Genomic DNA, 24,087 nt, shown 5'->3' on the forward strand with positions numbered 1-24,087 from the left:
TTGCAAAACCTCAACCCTTAACTATCCTTTCTTTTGTACTTTAAATTTAAAGTTTGTTGGCTCCAGTACTATTTAAATAGAGGTAAAATATTAATGATAGAGATAAAAAATAAGAAACAGCGGATAAATGAAACGCTAAACATTAAATTGCCACAGACAGTATTTTGTATTTCTTATTTTAAAAGTTACAATAATCTAATAAAAAGCTAGGTCTGCAGCTTTCTATCAGTTATTTGTTGTTTTTTTGTTTTTTGTTTTTTATAAAGACACACAATTTTCGAATAGGCTACGGCTATGGAACAGTCTCTCTACGAATATTGGAAACGTTAAACAAAGCTTCAAAATTACTATCGCAGAAGTAAACGAATTTAATTCTAGTAATATGTCATTTAATATGATATAATTCTGTATCGGACCACGAAAGAGTTCAGCTGTTAAATTTTCAAATTTTTATCTTTATTTAATCGTCTTCTCACTGTCTCACAGTCCCGGTCGGCAGATGATCGTTCTGTAAACCTGGTTCACAATATTTTTTCTTCAAATAGGCTACAAAAGAAAAAATACGATGTTTGATGTCGTTTCCAAAATCATCGTATGATTTGTGACAACTCAGGAATCCAAGAACATAGAAGCTGAAATTAACAACAGTTTCCTGATAAAATTCTGGCAGAAATAAAGTCGCAAACCAGAGCCTGTCGCGCAAAATTGACATTGACGCAACGGGTGTTCTCGTTTTTGCCTTTTTTCTCAGCAACGTATGATTTACTTTTAATTTTAAAAAGATAATTCTGCAATTGCTATAAATCGAACGAATTTGCCTAAATCTCTTTATTAGACCGATCTCAGCAAAACAAAATGTTGCTCATAGCCGTGGTGGTTTCTGTTGTACTTGTCAGTTCAAGCGCTAAGAGCATTGAAGAAGCGTATGAACGACCTCTTTGGGTGTTATGGGGAGAACAACCAGAGGTAAAGAATAAACATTAAAATTTGATTTAACTATAAACGACCGCAAATGTTTCTGAAAGAGAAAGTAGCAGGAATGAAGTAGCTTTTGAAAGGAACAAGATTAAGCTCAGGAGCCAAGATTAAGCTCTCAAAGAAACTTTATCATTCTGAGGATAAAGATACAATCAATCAATCGAGCATTGGAAAGAATAACTCACTTTACATTAAAGTAAAAATCATGAAAAAAGGATTACGTAAATAGATTACGTTTTTTGTGATGTGATCGTTTCTCTAGCAATTGTTATTTCAGTACAATGTGGATCATGCGTTCAAATTCACAAAGATTTCATGATGTGGCAGACTATGGCATAAAAATATTTGCACTTGTTTTCTTTGGTGACGTGATGGGATAATGCCGTGTTATCGTTCGGTTTTGCGTGTTTAAAACTGTTCTAGTTCAACGTTAATTAACGTTACAACTTCGTGTATAGGGTACAAACGTCTGATTTGAAGATATCCTTCTGCTTTAGATCTACGTTAACTAACGTGGGACTAGACTCTAGAGTCTAGATTCTAGAACAATAACTTGTCAAGAAGTTGACTACTTATTGATTTATTTTCATGAAGGCTTAGTTGTGTTTCAGGTATAAACCCTAATATATTGCAAGATTAATTGTTCAGACTATAACATTACTTATACGTTGTAGTCTATGTGATGCCGTAGCTTACTACTAGTCAACCATATGAGGCTGTTTGCGAAAATATCAACCGCTTCATCTTAGCTGACCCATAGATGTAGCTTATCAAGCATTGGTGAAAAAAAATGCTTTGTCGAAGGCATAACTTTTAAACAAACTTTTAAAGCTAAGTGGCATTACAGGGTTTATCATTATTTTAGTTTTATGCAAAGTTCACTTCAATTTAGTTTGCTGTTGGCGCAAGCATTGTTTGTTTGTTTGTTTATCTTTATCCTGCATTGCGGGAAAGCGGACTTGAGCGCTATGCATCGGTGTACGCCTTCTGACGTACACCTGACCCACGCTGCAGCCGACGGCAATGTCTGTATCCAGTTGTCTACTCTACTTATGACTTAAATTTGGTACTACCCATTACTCGAAATCGATCACTAGGTAGAGGCAATTATCGTTAAGTTTCTTGCCCAGAGAAACAACAGCAAGTGCGGGTGGCTGGAGTCGAACATGCAGGCTCTCGACTGCGAGTCCAACGCGCTAACCACTCGGCCACGGCTGGCCATGTAGGCTACAGAATGGCAAAGTAAACATACAAATTTGACACCAACAAAAGTGGTACAGAAATAGATGAATGGTCATGCAGACGTTGAACTATCTAATAATATAAATTATTTTAGGAATTTTAAAAGACAATAACTTACAAAACAATAGTTAAGCCATAACAATCTTCTCAGGCACAAGTAACATAGGCTACTGTATTTTGCGTTAGGCTACGTCAAGGCTACATACAAAAATTATTTCAAATCGCTGTAACGAATTGGTGTTTGACATGCTGCTGCATTTCAGCATGAGTTGTACCAAATAAGAAGATACAACGCGACTACATGGGCAAGGACGAATGTGACCGCCTTCTCAGAAAATGAAGCCGCTGAGATCGGGTTTGGCAGGATTTATCGATATATCAGTGGCCACAATAAAAGAGGTAGAATATGCTTATGCGTTTGTAGGCAGATATTTCAGAAAATTTTGAATGCAGGCTACCTGTTTTACAAAAATATATCACCTGCGCTGAAAAAATGTTTTTTATTTTGCTAAGATGTTCCGGCTATTTAAAAATGTTTAAACACTTGTTGATTGGTAGACTTTCGTGCTCTGCTATCTAGCACGTCTCAACGTTTGTGGTTTTTACTTCGACCTTTTCCTTAAGTCTTTAGATTTGTGGTATATAATACAACGTACAATTTCCGCTATGACAGCAACACAAACAAACTAAACTGAAATTGTAAAAGCTTAAGTCGCATATTCTTCATCATGCTTGTTTTCATAATTGCTTGCTTCTTAATTTTCATAATCGAAACAGTTGAAAAATCAACAGTTAATGGCTTGTGCCGTACTTGGTTTTATTTACTCAAAGCCGTAGTAGGCTATACGAAAAGAATTTTGGACGGAAAACGAACACCTTAAAAATATACATATAGTAGCTTTCTGCCAAAATATTTAGCATCCTATCAATAAAAATCATACACTATCATACCGTCACCGCCCACCAAATAGAGCAGAAGGTCTGATTGCCTTAATTTGAGAATTATTCCAAAGACTAGCTACTCTGCAGTGGCATCTGCAGCCGCGAACAAGTGGTGGCTTCTTTTTTCACGAGCATTGGCTTCTTTTTTCTTCGCTTAATCTAAATCTTCAACCACCGAAACATACAGTGGCCGACCCATGTAATTCGGTTTATACTCTATCTCTAATTTCTGGTGTTAAAAAGAATAGCCTAAACTAATTGCTCCAAAGGCTCAAATTATCACAATAACAAAAGTAGAGAAAAAATTGAAAATTTTCTATTTGCTTAAACGTTTCACTTGTGTTATTTTGCATTTATCTCACGACTTTCAATGTTTAGAAATTATTATTCCCATGACGGTGCCAGTGACTGTTGATGTTTTTGAAAGTTCTTGCCTTTTCTGCCCTCGAATATTTACCGTCTCGTTCTACATGCCGCTGATCCATCAATCCGACACACCAGAACCCATTGATGACAAGATTATCATTGTCAGTCGCCCTGCCTTTTTTGTGTATGCTAGGTAAGTTCTTTGTTAAATAAAATTATTGTCTTGCATGAATGAGAACTTTGTTTACGTTTTGTGTTCATCTTTAGGGGTGTTCAAACACGATGTAGGCTAGCTTAACGCTATTTTCTTACTTTCAATCACCTCCTCTTTGTAGGCTTGTAGCCTATGACATTTTTTTATCAACTTGTTTAAAACCAATTTAACAGTTTTGGAAATCACAATTTTTTTCTGACTTTTTCTACAAGGGCGTCGTCAAATGATATCTGGACTGCCTCTCATAAGTACAGGCTGCATGCAGACTATAGCCTACATGCTAGCCTACTGCATGTTTTTACTTGACTCACTCAAGATATAACCTTTTAATTTACTGCGGCGACCCGGGTTTCGTCCTCTTTGTAGAACTCTGGGCAAGAGCAAGAGGTAGCCTACACTGTATATTTGAGGGAGAGGAGTCTGAGGAATCCTTCATAAAATAAAGTTAGCTCTTAGCAGCAGTAAACATTGGTTTAGAGTGAGACCATAGCACTTAAACAGTCCTTTACTTGCATTTTAGATGGTTTGGTTCGCCTCCAAGTCCAGTAAGCTACACACGTGAAGCCTACAAGCTGTACGGCCGCCTGAGCCAAGACAACATCACTTCTATTGCAACTGATTACTTGACTCTTGCAACTTATGATCAACCGTTTAAAACTTTCCTGCGAGAGAATGAAGTGTGGCTTTATTATTGGGAAGAGGAAGATGTCTACATTGAAGACTATGTCGAAGAAAACGAACCAGAAGAATTTGATATGGAAGAGGAAGAATGATAAAATAACCTAAGTTTTTATTTTTATTTTTGAAAGGGTATTTTTCATTTGCTTTTGTCCTTTTCTTCTGTAAGTGAAAGTCAAACCACAAGATCTTGTGCATATGAAGTTTCAACATGAACTAACTTATATCCGAACATGGTTTTTCCTAACATCTTTATCTTTGAAATGCAAACAAAACTTTTGATTGACAGCATTTGATTCAATGTAGTTACCTTACACACTTAAACAATAAAATAGTTGTGAAAACTTTTTGAACACATCAGTAAAAAGTTTGAAAATGCAAATATCATTGGAAAGTACCCGAGCGTGTTTTCGGTTTGCGGTGTTTTTCTAACTGTGGTTATTTTTGTTCTTTATTTGTAAATGTTGAATAAAGACTTGCTCACTGCCTCTGAAGTTTACAAACGTTGTTAATTGAACTGATATGAAAAATAATCTATTCACAGGCATCAGAAGCTAATATACTCCAGAATTTAGATACTGCATGACTAATTTCAGGAAAAACACTAAATAGCATTATGAATGGATAAACGTTCAAGAATAGAGCTGTGGTTAAAATATGGCGCGTATCAACAAGTACAATCGAGTTCATCTTTTGTTTTACATGGTCTTATTAGCTTTTGTTGTGACTGACAAATCGATATCATCATCGTTAATTTTTCGCTTTGTCATTAAATATAAACTTATTATAGGTTTTGAGGGGATTTTTGTTTGTGAAGTGCTTGTCAAATTGCGGGTTACCTCCTAATTTTCAGTTTCGCTTTATTGCTGAGGCCTGATTGATAAACAACGTGGACAAAACAAACTATGAAAGTTCACTCTTTACTTGTATTGCTTTGGGGAAAGTTATACATTTTTTTTAAACATCATTGTTAAAAAAATAACGTTATTTTGTGATTCTAGGAGAATTGACATTGACATAATATTCTAGTCATATAATGGGTTTAACATATGAGGCGGTATTTGTTTCATCCAGTCGGTGAAGATTTAGATTAATTAGACGAGAGGGAAAGAAAGCAAATCTTTGTTTTTACCTTCATCTGATACCAAGTGTTCTGCCAAAGACACAGCCACATGCTCTTGAGGGATGTAAAACTTGTAGGCTACCGTTTGAAGTGTTGTAGGCTATCGCCTTTCGTCTATGTTTTTTTTTTTCTTTGTGATATAAATTTCACAAAACTATTATTATTTTCAAATATTTCGACAAGAGAAGTATGCTACTTTGGTTGAGCGGGCGTTTCAGCTGAACCATCCGTTAATGGAGAATGACATTTTCCCCCTGTGGTTGTGGTGCTGAGGAAGAGACGGCAGACCACATCATCAAGTATCGCACATTCTTCAACCCATCCAAGGGATAGCCTGAGTGGAAGGTTTGCTTGGTTTGAATCTATATCCTCGGTCTGAGAAGCTTATTCCTGCCAGTTTCACAACTATGTAATAACTAATAATAACCATAAGATGACGCAATGGTAGCGCATACATCGTCTACCACAGACGCTTGCTGGATCTATGGCCTTATGAGATGGAGGTGCGGTTGCACACACAGCTACAAAAAAGTAGAAAAGTTGGGAAAAAATGTCCTGTTATTGGGGCAAATTGTAAATTATTGCGTTAAAAAAATATATTTACAAAAACAAAATTTAGGCAAAGTTTGTTCCCACCCATAAAATGTTTTATACTACTCTTACGGTTATGGATTTGACACCAATGCCGATAAGATAGTTGCCCGGAATTATTACACTAATCAAATTTCAAAGGCTTTGCTTAAAATGTTGATTGATTATGTACCTGATACAAAAGGTACACCGTATTCTCAATGAAAGAAAACATTCCTTAAAAGCATCCATGCATTGTTGTGTGATGATGTATTTGCCTTGCAAGCGAAATATCACGTAGTTTGAACGAAGATAAACTCTGTACCGGTAGAGTAAAACCATATGAACCACATGCTCAGGGCCGGATTAAGGTTTTCATGGACCTGGGGCTATTGGTAATCTGAGGCCTATATTTCATTCCCCTCATTGTACCAATCAGAATTAAAATGAAAGAACAAAAATTATACCCGAAGTACAGTATTTACTTATTAAACTCATTCAAATGACATGTTTTCTGGATTTAGACAAAGCAAAGCTGTTAATAACATCATCGGTGTCTATTTTTTCCAAAATTTTGTTTTCAATGCAGAGTAGAGCTAAGGAATGCAATCTTTTCTGGCCCATGGATGAACGCAGTTGATTCTTTACTATTTTAAGCACTGAAAATGAGCGCTCACCTGAACAATTAGAAATCATCAGACAAAGATACATTCTTAGTAGCCTACAACAAATAGGCTACGTTAGGAAATGCATCCATAAACTCATTTTCATTGATGAATCTAAACATTCGAGTTTCTTTGCTGCATTCGCTGTTAAAATAGTGTTGTTTAAGCAGTGCAGAAAAATGAATCATCTCTTCAGGCAGTGATTCTTCCAGAATCTAGATCATCTGGATAATAGTGAAGCAATGTTTTAGCACTCTCTTCAATTTTACAGTTAGACATGGTGTTTAATTCCGCCAGAAACGAAAATCTTATTTGAAGACGATCGTATATATGCTGCAATTCTGGATTTCATACACAAAATAATTTGGTCAATGAGGTAAAATTTACAAAAGAAGTAAAGGCAGACCAAGAATGATTTGGACAACAAACATCACAAAATGGACAAAATTAACTTATGAATGTGCAGTACGCACAGCTCATGGTCGAGAACAATGGCGCATTGTATCCAACCCTCCATACGAGGAAGGAACAAAATGATGATGATGATGATTGGCAAATATGAGTCTACTTTGAATCTGCACGATGGATCAAGTGATGTGTCTTCAGATCCACCTTCGCTATCCAAGCATACTTTTCTTCTCTTCCTTCTTCAAATTTCTTCATTCAATATAATGATGACAGCCACTTAATACTCCCCCCCCAGGGTTACTCAACTAATCTTAACGAAGGTCCAGTTTGACAAGTTGTATATTTTTAGCGGTTCGGTGAACAAGTTATTTCACACGCAACCACGAAAGTTAAACTATTTTATCAAACCACTTTCTTAGGTAAAATGTAACTCGAATTAGATTTCTGAGAAAGTATTGGAGAGTTTGGGAGTCGAAGACCCCCAGCAACTAGGATAATCACAGTGGAAATATCTTCCTCCCAGTAGAAATATGTTTAAAAAAGCCCTGAAACGTGGCAAAGAGGGTATTCTTCCAAAAGCTCAAGGTCCACCATCAACCCCCAGAAGGTCCGGATTCGGACCGCGGTCCGCCAATTGAGTAGCCCTGCTCTACCCTTTTCTTTGAGTTTTTGAAATTGGGATCTAAATTTTTGAACAAAGTTATGTAGACCCTGAAGCAGATTTTTTGCCGTATTCAAAGTAATTTTGCTATCCTGTAGCGCCCGACTAGTTTTATAATACCGTTCCATTATGCAAGACCATAACTCAATTAAAATAACGGTTTCAAGCTTTTTCATTGACAAGATGAACCCCTTGGCTGTTTCTTTAGTCTGTGATTGTTCGTCATTGTTGTAGCAGAGCCACTGGTTGTAGTGTATTGAAATGTGATTATTATGTTATGCTTATGACCGGTTACCAGATTATCTTTTGGCAACCCTGGCAAGTATCCCGGAAGTACATTCTGTTGTCAGTAATTAATCAAAGTAGAAGTGCATGTTATTTCTGTATATAATACACCAGTAAACAGACAGAATATGACATTTGGCGACGAGGAAAATATTTAAATCTGTAGCCTATTAGTTCAAGAGGTCCAAGCAGACAGTGAATTGTTCTTATCGTGTTGTCCAAACTACTAGTGAGCATCATGAATGGAGCTGCAGTTACCTGCGAGGTGTCAGCTGTATTACCCTTTGATGTCAATGGTGATACACAAAGCCAGGGACAACGTTGGAAGCGATGGAAACGGGCGTTTTCATTGTATATCACTGGAAAAGGTGTCACCAGTGATGAACAAAAACAGGCTCTGCTGCTGCACACTGCTGGTGTGGATGTGCAAGAAATTTATTTTTCTTTGGTTCCAGACAATGAAGGTAAAACTCTTCAAGAGACTTTAACATTGTTGGATGATCATTTTCTTCCTAAGGCTAATGTACCTTTTGAACGCCATGTTTTTAGGCAATTGATGCAAAAACATGATGAGCCGGTGAACAAATTTGTTTGCAGACTGCGACAACAGGCAGCTATGTGTGAATTTGGTGATTCATTGGATACCCAACTTCGTGATCAAGTAATTGATAAATGTCATTCCAATCATTTACGACGAAAGTTTTTGGAAAAAGGAGATGTGCAGTTAAATGATATATTAGCTATTGCTAGAGCACATGAAGCAGTTAATTCACAGGTTAAGATGATGGAAAGAAAATCATTAGAACCTAGCATGCAGCATGAAGTAAATTCAGTTCCTATACAAAGAAAGAGTAACATTAAGTCAAAACAGGGAAAAGACACACAAGAGTGTTTTGCATGTGGATTATTTGGTCATTTCAAACTTGACAGGCAGTGCCCTGCAAGAGGGAAGAAGTGCCACAAATGTGGAAATCTGGGACATTTTCAAAAGAAATGCAGATCAAAAGTAAGGAATACAACACAGTTTTATCAACAAAGAAATGCAAAATCTAAAACCTTTTTAAAATCTAATGCCAATCAAATAGATAATTCAGGATTGGGTGAAAATGAATTTGGAGCATCAACTAATGTCTTTTCAATGAAAAGTTTAACACATGGGCTGTGCAGTGTAAGTTTAAACATTGGTGGTGTGTCTGTGGGAGACATGTTAGTTGATTCCGGTGCATCATGCAACATTGTGAACAAGCAAACTTGGGAATGGCTGAAGGCATGTAATATTAATGCAACAACAAGGAAATCTGCTAAAACATTGTACGCGTATGGAAGTAAGAAACCAATTCCAACATTAGGAACATTTACGGCAAAGGTTGAATCAAAAGTTACACAAAAAGTATGTGTTGCTGACTTTGTGGTAGCCGATACCGATGGACACAGACTATTGGGCAAAGACACCGCAGAGACTTTAGGTTTGTTGCATGTTGGTCCAATACATGTAAATGGTGTTAAATCTGGTACTAATAATGTTGAACCTCAGGTTGATAATGACATTGTGTCTAAGTATGATGGTTTATTTACTGGTGTTGGCTTGTTAAAAGATTATGAGTTAAAATTGCATATTGATGATTCTCTTAAGCCAGTAGCTCAACCTGTTCGAAGAATACCATTTCCGCTGAGAGAAAAGGTAGATGTCAAGTTAAATGAACTGCTTGATGCTGATATTATAGAAGAAGTCCCAGAAGGACCATCAAGTTGGATCTCTCCATTGGTAGTCATACCTAAGAGTGATGGTGACATTCGCATTTGTGTTGATATGCGACAAGCCAATCAGGCTATAGTTAGAGAGAGACATCCAATTCCCACTGTTGAAGAACTGTTGTATCAACTCAATGGTAGTACTGTTTTCAGTAAGTTGGATTTGAAATGGGGCTTTCATCAGATAATGTTGGATGAAACGAGCCGCCATATTACAACATTTGTTACACATCGAGGTCTATACAGATATAAAAGGCTAATGTTTGGACTGAGTTCTGCTCCTGAAAAATATCAGAAAATTATTTGGGATTTATTGAAGAACTGCGATGGTGTTGCTAACATTGCAGATGACATTGTCATTTATGGAAAAGACAGGACAGAACATGACAGTCGATTACATGTGGTACTGGAAAAGTTGTTAAAATCTGGATTGACTTTGAATAAAACAAAATGTCAGTTTAGAATGTCAAAGCTTACATTTTTTGGACATGACTTGCACCAACAAGGGGTAAGTCCCAGTGCAGAGAAAATTGCAGCTATTCAAAAAGCACAACCTCCAACTTCAGCTAGTGAAGTCAGATCATTCATGGGTCTTGTTCAGTTTTCAGCTAAGTTTATCCCAAATTTAGCAACCATTGCAAGGCCTATACTAGACTTGACCAAAAAGACTGCAAAGTTTGAATGGCATAAAGCACACCAAGATGCATTTTTGAAATTAAAAGCAGCGATCACAAAGGCTGATACATTGGCATATTACCGGAATGACTGTAAGACAAGAATTGTGACAGATGCATCTCCAGTTGGTCTAGGTGCTGTGTTGACTCAGTTACAAGATGGAGTGTGGAGAGTCATTTCTTATGCATCTCGAAGTTTGTCAGATGTGGAAAAGAAGTACAGCCAAACGGAAAAAGAAGCTCTAGGGTTGGTTTGGTCTTGTGAAAGATTCAATTTGTATGTATTTGGAAGACATTTTGAACTTGAAACAGATCATAAGCCCCTGCAATACATTTACACGAAGAAATCAAGACCATCAGCAAGAATAGAACGCTGGGTATTGCGTTTACAATCGTTTGATTTTAGTGTTATCTATCGTCCAGGGAAAACTAACATTGCTGATGCATTGTCAAGGCTAAATAAAGAGCCCTATGAAGAAAGCAGAGATTTAAAAGAACCTTATGATTATGTGAGATCTATTGTTCTGCAAAGTATGCCAGTCGCTTTATCTACAAAAGAACTTGAACAAGAATCAGCTGCTGATCCACAGTTGTCAGAAATTAGGGACTATATTCATTCAGGAAATTGGTCCAAGTGTACAGACACAAGCTTTTTGCATGTAAAAAATGAACTGTGTACATATGGAAACTTGTTGCTCAGAGGGACAAGACTCGTTATACCTGCTACGTTGCGTGAAAAGGTGCTCAATTTGGCACACGAGGGTCACCAAGGCATTGTCAAGACAAAGAATCGATTACGCACAAAGGTGTGGTGGCCAAAGATCGATGCTGATGCAGAAAAGATGTGTAAACTTTGTCACGGATGTCAAGTCACCAGCGACTTTTGCAGACCAGAACCAATTGCTCGTGTATTGCCACCAAGTGGGCCTTGGCAAGATTGTGCGGCAGATATTCTTGGTCCATTACCAAGTGGTGAGAACATTTTAGTAGTGGTAGATTACTTTAGTCGTTTTTACGAAATTGCAATCTTGAAATCAATCACAAGCGAAAAATTGATTCAAGCGATTCTGCCCATGTTTTCAAGGTTTGGAGTACCTTACTCATTGCGAACTGATAATGGTCCACAATTTGTATCGATTGAATTTGAGAATTTTCTAGAAGAATATGGAGTAATACACCGCAAAACAACACCATTATGGCCTCAAGCAAACGGGGAGGTGGAACGACAAAATCGAACATTGTTAAAGGCAATCAAAGTTGCTCAAGTTGAAAAGAAAGATTGGCGCTATGAGATCAACAAATTTCTAATGGCATATCGTTCAACTCCGCAAGTTTCTACAGGTTCTACTCCTTATTATATGATGTTTCGCAGAGAAATGAAGTCTAAATTACCTGAACTGTGCCGAGAACCTCAGATCTTTGATGAAGGGATTCGAGACAGAGACTGGAAGGGTAAAATAGACGGTAAACTATATACTGACTTTAAGCGACGTGCTGTCGACTCAGATATTCGGGTTGGAGATGAAGTTTTGGTTAAAAGTCAAAAATCAAATAAACTTTCTGCAAATTTTGATAGCGCTACCCAACAGGTAGTTAGGAAGGAAAGGGGGGAAGTGACAGTACAAAACAATGAAGGGGTTCAATTGACACGAAATTCGTCGTTTTTTAAGAAATTGAACACCAGTGATGAAAATGTAAACTCACCTCCTGCTGACATGACCGTGAACGCTGATTTGAATGAGTCCTCAATACCTGTACGTACTCGTCCGACACGTAATGTCAGTAAACCTGCTCGCTTTAACGATTATGTAACTTGAAGTGACTAGAATGCAGACTTGTATGCCTATGATTCCTTTTGTTCTTTCGTTATAAAGACTAGCTCTGGAACGCATGTCTATTTGTTTAAACGTCATGTCAATTGAGTGGTAATCTATTTAATTGTTCGCCACTACAATTTCAAGATCAAAGTGTGAAAAGTAGAAGCAAACGTATTAGGCTAATCATGATCTTTGGAGTATGGCTATATTGCTTTTGACAGTAAATGTTGGTACTTAAAGTTAATCTGTGTATACCATAAATTGCATGAATGATGCTTACGTAAACGAAATCTAATGATGATGCGTCGTTTGGTTCAAGTGCTCATGGTTTTCATCACCTGTAGCTTAATGATCATTTAATGTAAAATGAGTTTTTATCCAAATAAGTAATGCCTTGGAAAACTACGTTTTAAACCGAGAAGGAAGGGATGTAGTGTATTGAAATGTGATTATTATGTTATGCTTATGACCGGTTACCAGATTATCTTTTGGCAACCCTGGCAAGTATCCCGGAAGTACATTCTGTTGTCAGTAATTAATCAAAGTAGAAGTGCATGTTATTTCTGTATATAATACACCAGTAAACAGACAGAATATGACAATTGTCATCAGACATTGCTTTCAAGACTTGAAGAACTGCTTGATAACTTTTTCTTAGCGCATGTATAACGTCATATCGTGTGCCTCCCAACGTGTATCAGACGAAGGCTTAATTGTTGGCAAATGAGTTATGAGTTAAGAACCACTGGTTTACACAGTTAGCGTTTGTTCTATGATATTCGTCCTTTATTTTTTCGATCCTGATAATAAGCATGTCAGTTGCTCTTAGTAAGTTGTTATCGGTGGGCCTATTTTTTTGGTGGGCCTGGGGCTGCAGCCCCATCAGCCCCCGCCTTAATCCGGCCCTGCACATGCTGCATTGAGCGGCGTCAGATTTCCAGGAACACAAAAGGTGACATGGGATAATGCATGCTTGTATTTCTTGGTTTTACGTAGGCACCTTTGTGCTTTAACCTAGCATCAGCAAAAGTCGCCACAGATTCCTACTGCGGTTCTGTTTTCAAAATTACGACTTTACCTTGAAGAACCTGTAGGCTACGGTTCTGTTTTTAAAATTACGACTTTACCTTGAAGAACCTGTACGAAATGCCAAGCAACAGCAACTAATACAAAGCGAAACAATGGCCTAGTGGTTTGAGTGCTTGCTTCTGCGTCACTAGATGTGGGTTTGATTCCCTATTGAAAGACACTAAAAACCTTTTAAAAGTGGCACTAAACTTCATTCCTGCTTGCCACTCAGTATAGAAGTAAACTTCAGGTACGGTACAACATATTTCCCGACGTTGGACTCCTTCAAAAACCCGGCAGTTAATTACCATTCAAGTTGCTCTCAGCGTTCATCCTAGGAAGGTGCTCCAATAGCTAATCAAATAGCAGCTACTTATAGCGCTTTACGCTACCTTGTTTTCCATTTTTACCACATCTAAGGTTTGTGCTGCCGTTTTAATTGTGGTTCAGTGTAAATATTGCCAAAGATGATGATTCAATGAACGCCAGGTTAAGCCTCGTGTGGCCGGTCAGGATATATTTCAAATAGATAAAATTTAAATTAGACATTGGTTTTGGCTTGCACAGAGATGGGCGTGATCTTGATCTTGAAGATCACAAGTGATCTTGAAGATCAAGATCGTGATCTTGATCTTGAAGATCACTTTTTTTTTGGTGATTTTGATCTTGATCTAAGATCACTTTTTTTGTGTGATCTTGAAGAACAATAAGATCAAGATCACTTTAAAATTGAAGTTTACTTACTAGATAGAGGCATTTTTTTTAGAACTCGTACTGTACAAAGTAATTAGTGGCAACTACTACCATTAAGCCACTGTTAATGTGATATGTGTCCAACAAAAGACGGTTTAAAGTCTCCATCTGATCTGGTCAGTGTTGCCATTTCAAATTTGAAAAAGTTTTTTGTGTTGGTCATAATAAAGAAGTCATCTTCCGTGTACTACTTTATGTTGACGTATAATAAATATGATTTAACTTTGTTCACAATTTCCATGTGTGAATTCTAAAGAAATGTTTGCTTTCTTTGATCCAGTTTTAGATGTTTCAAAAGTCTAGAATGGCGGTGTTAAAAAATTTAGAATCCAGCCGATTTTAGTCATGTAAAGTGGTTTATTGCAGCAAATCAACCAGACCAAGACTTGTTTAGGGTCTGAGTATGAAGCGGTTTGTCTGACCGCAAACCTCTGAACTTTTTTGATAGCAGACAACAGTATCAACGTTGCCAGGTGGATAAATGGTGCAATAAACTTTAAAATAATACAGTGAAAGTTAAGAGTACTTAGTAACACGTATAAAAACTCCCACATGATTCAGACAAAAATTTGGTAAAAAATGATGCAGTTCAAAGATTATTTTTATTTATTTATTAGGCTATAAATAAAAAGTATAAAACTAATTGCAAATTTTGCGACTTTTTCAGTACTGTTGTAATTAACCTCGGCCTTGGGTGTGACGTTGCGATTCTACGCAAACTACGTCAACAATTGATAGGCCTAATAACAACAGTCACTAACTTAGTACAATTTTTAGGCCAGCGATCGAGTAGTTAAAAGTAAAAGTTAGCAATACCAATTATATACCTTTACCCAGGTTGCTTATAGTAATTATTTTTTGCAACATCATTGATCAAAAACTTCATTTTTTTTAAGTACACAAAAAGTGATCTTGATCTTCAAGATCACGATCTTGATCTTCAAGATCACATAGTTTGGTGATCTTGATCTTCAAGATCACCTATTCTTGGTGATCTTGATTTTCAAGATCACCAATACTGGTGATCTTGCCCATCTCTGGGCTTGCATAAGCTATCTGTTTAAATTATTTCCGAGAAAAGCTTTTATTGTCATACAGAATAGACTGAATGCATGTTAAAATGAAAGCGAGCAAACTGACTGGGGGTGACCTGAAGAAAATGCCTCTACTTATATCTACCACTGAGAATAGGGAACAACCAATTAGGCCTACACACACACAAGCTGATCAGAGTATTCATGAAGATTGTGTTTTTAATTATCGTGAAGTAATGGTACTCAGCAAGTGTTCAAGACAGACCACAGCTAAAGAAAACGTTTGCATTGAACTGGTCATCATCACCATGGGTATCCTCGTCGTCCTTAAGGTGTACTGGCTTGGGATTTTGAATTCAGGTTGGGTCATGCTAAAACCTATATCAAGTTGTTAGGAAAAGGTTAAAGTTCATCTTTTTGGTAAAGCGCCCGACTTCGTGAACGAAGAAGCTTCAAGATCAAGCGGCGCTGGTTCGACTCTCGAGGTGTGCGCTTGAGCAACGCATTTCGGGATTGCTCTCTATTCAGTGGCACCTAGTGAATGGAATAATTCAAACACACCACTTCAACAATTGGTAGTTTCACTCTGTCAATCTCTGTGACCGGGCTTGCGTCAGTGGTTCAAAGCCTCAACAGCAGTGGTTCTCAACCTTTTTCAGCACGGGAGCTAAATTCAAAATAACAATTTTATAAAGGGCCGCAACAAAAGAAAACAAGTCATAAAAGAACATATGTATCCTACTATAAAACAACAAACGCAATGGCTACAAAGTAATTTAATGTGAAACTTGATCTTGACTTTTAATAAGTTTCCTAAAACGAGGGTAGGCTAATCTTGAAAGATGCAGTAGCCTACCGGCACTCATAAGCTGGTTAAAATTATGGTTCGTCAATCGGTTGTGATATTTGATTTTAGCCTAATTGCAACCATTTTGCTTAAAAGTGCTTCACATACGAAGTTATGTTAAATCAAATAGGCTACAGAGGAATTTTCTGTGCATCGGCTATCAAGTTAGGATATTTTCTCTCTGTGACTCGACTTCAAAAATGAAGTAGACGATCACATTTGAATACTTGTGTCAGCTCCACATCTGATTGCAAATCTAGAAGCTTCAGCTGAAAACCATCGGGAGGCGGTGGCTGCGTCTGTTGCTATTGCAAATATTGCAATCAGGGAAGGAAAAAAAGTTGATACCGTTAATGCGTCTGTCAAATTTATCAAATCATGTCGCTAATAATAAAGCAAGTGTAGCCTACATTCAAATGATCTGTTGACTTGGTGCACTGGCTTATAACCACCGATATATCCCAGAGATGCTTAAACTTGTGATGGTTAAGCGCATTCGCACAAATCCAATTTTTTGTAGATGGTACGATGTCTATCACACCATCTTCAGTAACTTGGCAACGACATACAGTATTCTTGATGTAAAATACAGTGGTGCCACATCACAGGGGTAAGATTATTTTCGTCACTCGATCTGTTAACGAATCAATAAACATCTTGATTAAGATGGAAGGATACCTATTTGTTGCAACTAAACAGCTTTAAAGGGGCAGTAAACCCCAAACCATACTTTTCGATTTTTTTGTTTGTAAGTGCTCTAGACATGTATAATAAGTAGTTGTCGTTGAAATTTTCCCTTAATTTCATTGCGTTTCCTTAGTAGGGCCGTTTTAGTTAGCCCTTAGTTTCAGAGCGACGCGTGCTCACTGAACCGTGCGATAATCACGTGTGACGTCATGAGAGTACTAGCCGATCTTATGTTCGCGCAAGATGCATTGTAAGCAAGTGTTCGTAGTGTCGTTTCCAACAAATACAATGAACTACATGTATTTATGTCGATTGTAAGCGGCTTAGTAGTTGATAAAATGAACACTGAAAGTAACTACCTTTCGACAAGTACCATATTAGTTTGTAAAGAACTAGGTCAAGAAGATTCTTAAGACCTCTAGTATAAATTACCGTACTGTCTGTACATGTACAAAATTCACTCTCTCTGTGCACACGGAAAAGCTTTTTTCAAAGCTTTGAATTCTGACTTTTTATTTCAAATCAGGATATTTAAATCCAACATATTCGCCGCTATCTTGATTTGAAAATTTCGACCTAATTGCCGAAACGACGCATGACGGCAGAGGCACACGGATTGAACGTCCAAGGTAACCCCAGATCCAGCGAACAAACTGTCTATAGGCAATGTGCCTATAACGTCTGTAAAAACAACTTTTGGTTACATTTACTCTTGTAACGGTAACTCCTTCAAATTCAAAACAACTCTTTAAATGGCCGCGAGTGTTGTATGTGCCGATTCGATGGGAGACGGCCATGGCCGCAAATTTTTCTTGACTTGGCAATGGGAAGCATGTACATTGTACACTGTACAGCCAAATACAACTTGTATTGTTTCAGTGAAATTGTTTTCAGTGAAATAGCTTAGCATCAATAAATCATCATTACGTTGTTGCTTTCTGGGCGAAGTTGGCCTGTTTACGAGCAGTTTTGAGAAAAGTACACATAATAGCAATCAGTCGCTTTTTTACATTGATTCAACATCTGCAGACGTTGAATCAATGTAAAAAGCGACTGATTTGTTATCTGGGTATGTTCACACTGAAACGACCATTTATTAGGTTTAAATGAAGTAAGAGACGAAGTACATCTGCAAAACACAAGCCAACAATATAAAACGAACCAATTAAATCAGTCTCACACGATCAGAACTTAAAGTAACAAAAGTCCCTTTTACTGAACACAGCAAGAAAAGCTCTTATGAAAATGGACTTGCAGAGAAAACAATCAATGGAAAGCGCGCCGAGCAGAGAAACTATAACGTACAAACATACGTAAAATAAACGTAAATTTGTTATAAGACACACTGGTTTTTCAATGAGTCATGTAAAAGAAGCTGGATTTGCTAGCTAAAGTATAAAATGTACTGGCTGAAGTCCATACCTGAAGAAGTTGCAAATCCACTATTTTATTCAATCTTGTGTCCATGATCGTGTATGTGCCGTGCTTCCCACTATGTCCAGGAGAATCTACCCTTCCATCTCCTGCTAACATGAGGTCAATACCATCACCTTCCAATTGTTGAAGTACAGTGTTCTGCTCAATGACATATTAAAAATTCTTATCAATGACACTATTTTAAAGAAAAGATTGAGCACTTCCGTTTACAGTATGTGTGTGTTTCCATACATCAGGAAGCATTCATAAAATATCTATAACAGATATATCATTGTTTACAAACTTCTATTTGAATAAGTTTATACTGATGAAGCCACACTTGTGTGGCAAAAGCTCTGTATTTAAATAAATCGATTCTTCTGAGTTGGTGTGATATTGTTTACTTTATTTAAAATGTTTTGTCACACCGTGCATCCCAGTGGATCTTTAGTTAAATTATAGAAAAATTTGATGAAAAGTTTAGGAACGTAGTTTTGTTTTGGAATTTTACAAACTTACCCCGGCTTTTCACTACGTTCATTGGTAGACACCTCCGAAATTGTATTTATTGAGAAATTTGGATAGTGCAGTTAGTCAGTCAGTCAGTCAGTCAGTTCATTTATTTGTCACAAACACAAACATGAAAAGAATACAAAGTATACAATAATTGGTTGTGTGTCATATGACGAGGAGACTGCGAAAAGACCAAACGGTCATCTAGTCAGCAGCCACCTCAAGCTAGGTGATGTAGGCCTAAATAACATATACGTATACAGTAAATACACAAACACATATACAAAAAATCAAGCATTTGGTGATACAGATACACATGTTTTCATTATGCAAAAAAGAAAAAAAAAAAAAAAAAAAGCAAACAAACTAAGCAGGTTTACCATGCTGCTGAATGAATTAATTGTGAGTGGAGTTTAAGAGATATTAATCGACAATTTTAATCAGTAAAAAAAGATAAAAAGCAACATATATATATATACCAAAGAGATGAGCAAATAGAATAGAATAATGTAATTATATAGACAAAACAGTTATTATTCAACAGTGTCGTTTAAATCAAGAAGGTAGTTTTTAAAGTTTCTTTTAAAAGAAGTTGGAGAAAGACTTTTGAGATCACCTGGGACCTCATGCCACACTTTAGGACCCCTTATTAACATCTGCCTTTTACCTAATTCAGTACTCACCCTTGAAACAAAATAGTTACTGCTGGATGATTGGCGCGTATTGTGTGAGTGGCATTCAGATAGTCTGTGGAAGATATTACATTCCGTTTCTGGTAATAAATTTAAATGGACTCTGTGCATGTATTTTGCTATCTCCAGTTTATAAATTTCATTATCTTCAAAAGATATGTCTTGCAAAGCCATTCTTGCTTTTTTGGGAGTGGTAGTAAGGTAATCTGGTGGAATTCATTTTCTTTCTTGCAAGTTGCAGGTCACACCTACAGATTGTGTTAATACCAGGGCATTAGCCTGAGTTGCTGCAATAAACATATTCCAAATCAAGCAAAGCAACTTTTACAGTATTATTTGGCATCACTTCTCTTTCCAAAGCTATTAAAATGTACACTACTGTTATTTCATAATTTGTTATATTATAGAGTCAAAGTTTCTTACCTTTCGCCACACTCATTGGCTTCAAGGCAGCTTGGCATCCTTTTGATGAACAAGCACAGAAATCTAACACGTCATATTGTGTTACAGCATCACAAGTAACCATTTCTGTTTGGCATGACTTCGGCTTTTTTTTAAAAATTTCTCTCGATCTTTTCAGGGTACGAATTGTTCAGGGTACGAATTTGGGTGCATCCCTAGCCAGTAACTGAAAAAGAAAACAACAATGTATATATGAAGGAACATTTTTTGTTAATGCACTTGGTGAATTATACATGGGATGTTCTAAAAGCGCATGTAGCTGGGAATCACTATACCAGCAGGCAGCATACATATTGTAAACTTATGGAAAACAATTTCTCAAAGATGCTACTTCGCTACTTATGTACGTACTTTATAACGAACATGTAGTAATATAATTGTTAGCTTAAAATTACCTCAAGAACTTGCCGCTTCCTAGCAGCCGGTCGCATGGATAAAGTGGAATTTTGTTGTGGAGTTGTCTCTCCACTGGACTTTGAATCCAACGGTTGCAAAGTTGTTAAAATGTTTTTGTTGAGAAAAATTGAAGGGCATGCATTAAGGTTTAAATTGAGACGTGTGGCATGATCCATGTCAAATTGAAAAAGATTTTAAAAATCTGTTTCCTTGAAATGGAGTCGCCATATTGTGCTGGACTCTGTTGATCCTGGCCACACTCTTGTGGTGTTTACAGACTTGTTCCATTTCTTTTTTATGGTACGATTTTTTAGAAAATGGAACAAAGAAATTTTATCAGTAGCCTAGAAGAACTGCCAGATGAACAGTTATAAACGGTACAACACACCGATTTGGCATGATGAGTACCAAATTGTAACAAGTTCAGCTTAGTTTACTCACACAGCACTGGGGAAGAATGCATATTGAGATATAGGCCTACTTGTCTAGCCAATACACAATCACAAATTGAAATACATGAGTAAATACTGAGACTGGTAGGTAGGCCTATCGTGCACACAGCACAGGAAACAGCACTGACTAATCATGAAGTAAAAAATAAATGCAAATCTCTGCAACCCTTGACTGTCTAAATCTCCTGCTGTTAAATACCATCAAAACTATGCAAACACTGCAAGGTCTAGCCCAAAATGTTTAGGTTAAACGTCCAATAAAAAGTTTAGTGTAGTCTGTAAAATGATGTAAGCTAGCACCAAGGCTACAATAAACTAAATCTGAACTTCAATTGTAACTTGGAATAATCTTATCCACTGCTGCAAACGCATGCCACAACCACACCTAAAACAAGCAAAATATTTGTCCAGACTCCAGCAGTACTCGCATGACGTCACGCGAGAAAATTTTTTATTTCGACAACAGTTCGCGCGGTGTGTGTTCGAATTACAAAACCAAAACTTTGTTTTAAGATTGCGTGAGAACAAATGAGTATTTTTTCATAAAAACAAGTGCAACGTGTTTTTGAATATCCCCTTTATGTATTTCAACTCTCAACTTGCGTTTGAAAATGGGGTTGTCTGCCCCTTTAAAGGGTCCAAATGTATTTCACATAAGAGTTTGAACAAAATTCACAAAGCATATTTTTACTTTTTGTATGCCGTGAATGGAACGCAAAGAGAGAAATTGCTAGCATGGCCACCTAAAGATAGGGCCTGATTTGTCACATTTCGCAGAAATTTCCAGGTTTTTCTAACTTTGGGCGAACGTTTAAATAACTTTTTCTAAAAACTAGATTTTTACGCTTTCTCTACTCTTTTCCCCAGATGACACAATAGGTTTTAACACCCTCACATGTTGAAAAACAAAGAAAATTTGATTTCGAAGATTTTAGACTGTTAATTTTTCAATAATAGTCTGATTTTGCGTTTTTCAACTTACTTTTTCTCATTTGCTACTGCTTCCCTAAGGCAACAAAAAAGTTTTATGTCATTAGGAAACCGCAAAAAGTAAAAACATCTCAAAAAATGTCAGTCAAGCACTAGCTGTAATAAAAATCTGCAAAATGTGACAAATCAGGCTGCATCTCCAGGTGGCCATGTTGCTAGCAAATGTTAAAAGTTTGGCGTAATTCTCCTGATAAACACAGCTAATTGCACTGAATCCTGAGTGTGGGGAAACGTTATTATCAGAGCTTTGTATTCTCAAAAATTGTTGAAGCAGTACATAAAATTCAGGTGGAGCTGGAGCCAGTTGTTAGACATCTCCAGCTCTAATTAATCTCATGAGATGCTATTGACTAATTTCACATAATGCAACAGCAACCCATCACAAAATTGATAATTGTTGGCTGCTACTTTTAATTGTTGTGCGTCTGCTATTTTTCAAGACTTTAAATTTGGGGTGATTACTGATTGAGGGCGACTATTAATGAAGTCGTAAATTACTCGAGAAAATACGGTGATAAAGCAGTCTTATTTTTATGCCGGCTCTAATATGTAACAACTATGTTTTCTCGCTATTTTGGGCAGTTCTTCTGAGGGCCGTGGTTGAGAACCATTGCTCTACACTCTCAGAGATGTACGTATGCGCCGCATACATGCGGCGTAGACTTTTTGTGTGCGCTAACGCTTGCGGCCACATTTTTTTGGATAGTTTGCGCTTGAGGATGCGCCGTAAAGTTTTCGCGGTTTTTTAGCGCATAGCGTCAACGCATACTTTTTAATGTCTTAGTTGTTGTTTGCAATTTTTTTTGTCAAACTGCGAAATGTTAACGTCTTGCAATTGCCCATTGTTCTAGTGTTGTGTCACAGTGTCATCTATTGTTCAGTCAGCTGGAGTTTGTTTGTATATCGCACTACTGCCTTTGACGCTAGAGTCCCACGTGGAGACTGAAGTCTTGCAGAAAAAATAAAAGAATTAGTTAAAACAACTTAGGCCTACTGAGAAATTACGGGTCAGAACAGAAATGTAATGTAAGCAAGCAAGTAGGTAGGTTGGTAATGCCGCTCCATGTAAAATGTAAACAATGACTTGGCTTCGTAGTGTGAAGTTTTTTTTAGTCAAGCAGTGTTGAAGGCGTTTGTAAGTAATTGTGAGCACTTTAATTTATATTAGTTAAGTCTTGCATTTTGGGGCAAGTCAGAAACTTCTCAGGCAATGAGCAGTGCAGCCTATGTATCTAAACAAACTCAAATATTTGGTCTCCGATCGTGATTGCTTGCATGATGTTGTACTCTGTATGTTATATGTAGTACATTACTTAGCCAGTTATTCTTGTTGTAGGCTATGTAGCGTAGTAATGTGTAGGCCTACATACAGTAGGCTATCAAGCTAAGGTAATTTTTACTTGACAATTTATACATTCTGTTGCGTAAGTATGTAATTATATATGTTTTGTAACTTGATGAGCAGATGAGCAGTTTAGCAAAACATGCATCCAGGGGCCAATTGTGAGAGGCTTTTGAGTAGCCTACTGCTAATAACACTAGTAATGCTAACTATCCCTGAATGCTAATAACAAAGAGTTGTGCAGCTCAGAATCTAAACTTGCTTGTGTCTGGCAGTTTTGTCTTCCATTAACCCACTTTTTAAAAATCTTATCAGAAAAAAGCATAGAGCTTACTGAGAGAATTATGGCATTAAAAGCAACATTAGTCTTATTCAAACGGAATTATTTTAAAAAGAGTGTTTTTTATAATGGATTTTTAAGGAGCGACAGTTAGTAGCCTATAGAAATAGCCTAATAGGCTACTAGAATTTTCTTGATAGGCATATGCTACAGTTTCTTACACTACACTATTGTATTCAGGGAATAACTTACGGTAATACTAATCTCCAAGTGAAATGGAGCATGATAATACAAATCCATGGTCCTACATGGAAAAGTATTTTAAGCTCTTCTTCGAAAGGCAAAAACTTATATTTTCAATGCCAGATGTGCCTTCCGGCCAAAAAGATAATTTCTTGTAACGAGAAATCGCGAAGTGGCTTGAAAAGTGTGTTGGTTCGAGTGGTTTATACCGTGTGAATGTTTGGCACCTAGCAAACAAAATGAGTTTGCGCTAGAGTATGCGCTAACGCTGACGCCGCCAACTTTTTTTACAAGTTGCGTTGACGCATGCGGCGTATAGTTTTTCGAACGTTTGCGTTTGCGCTGACGGCGTCAATATTTTTTGTATGCGCGTACATCACTGTACACTCTACAGGTATGCAAAACTGCCAGGAATAAACTCTCGAAAAAGCTTTCTCAGTCCGAGGATAAAGATTTCCTCAATCAATCCAGTCAGTGTTAGCAACCGGTTGCATTACAATAAAAATTTATGCAATTGACAAAAAAATGCTTCTCATC

At 37.1% G+C, this 24,087-nt stretch overlaps 1 protein-coding gene and 1 long non-coding RNA gene across 4 annotated transcripts; one reads left to right on the top strand and one right to left on the bottom strand.

Annotated features, from left to right (window-relative positions):
* Positions 1 to 844: 844 nt before the first annotated feature.
* Positions 845 to 4,908, top strand: LOC145786799 (heme-binding protein 1-like). The gene is made up of 4 exons (XM_082598542.1): positions 845 to 966; positions 2,484 to 2,619; positions 3,541 to 3,721; positions 4,263 to 4,908. Exons 1-4 carry the CDS (start codon positions 856 to 858, stop codon positions 4,513 to 4,515), a joined length of 681 nt encoding a protein of 226 aa, XP_082454668.1. The 5' UTR covers positions 845 to 855; the 3' UTR covers positions 4,516 to 4,908.
* Positions 4,909 to 17,307: 12,399 nt separating this feature from the next.
* Positions 17,308 to 20,923, bottom strand: LOC145786773 (uncharacterized). 3 transcript variants are annotated; one of them, XR_014291316.1, is made up of 5 exons: positions 20,243 to 20,923; positions 19,809 to 20,013; positions 19,377 to 19,633; positions 18,187 to 18,287; positions 17,308 to 17,445 (listed from the first exon to the last, which is right to left on the bottom strand). It is a non-coding gene; the product is annotated as an uncharacterized LOC145786773 (long non-coding RNA). The 3 variants fall into 3 exon arrangements; XR_014291315.1 differs by having other exon boundaries at positions 18,187 to 18,290; XR_014291314.1 differs by having other exon boundaries at positions 18,187 to 18,339; positions 18,700 to 19,633.
* Positions 20,924 to 24,087: the final 3,164 nt, after the last annotated feature.

Source organism: Aplidium turbinatum, chromosome 17 (assembly GCF_918807975.1).
Source record: "Aplidium turbinatum chromosome 17, kaAplTurb1.1, whole genome shotgun sequence".
Taxonomy (NCBI): Eukaryota; Metazoa; Chordata; class Ascidiacea; order Aplousobranchia; family Polyclinidae; genus Aplidium; species Aplidium turbinatum.

Bases quoted from the DNA above. Each gene is read 5' to 3' on its own strand.
- LOC145786799 (XM_082598542.1), top strand. From the start codon at position 856: ATGTTGCTCATAGCCGTGGTGGTTTCTGTTGTACTTGTCAGTTCAAGC. The intron at 967-2,483 runs GTAAAGAATAAA...GCTGCATTTCAG, and splicing joins TATGGGGAGAACAACCAGAG to CATGAGTTGTACCAAATAAG. The intron at 2,620-3,540 runs GTAGAATATGCT...TTCAATGTTTAG, and splicing joins CAGTGGCCACAATAAAAGAG to AAATTATTATTCCCATGACG.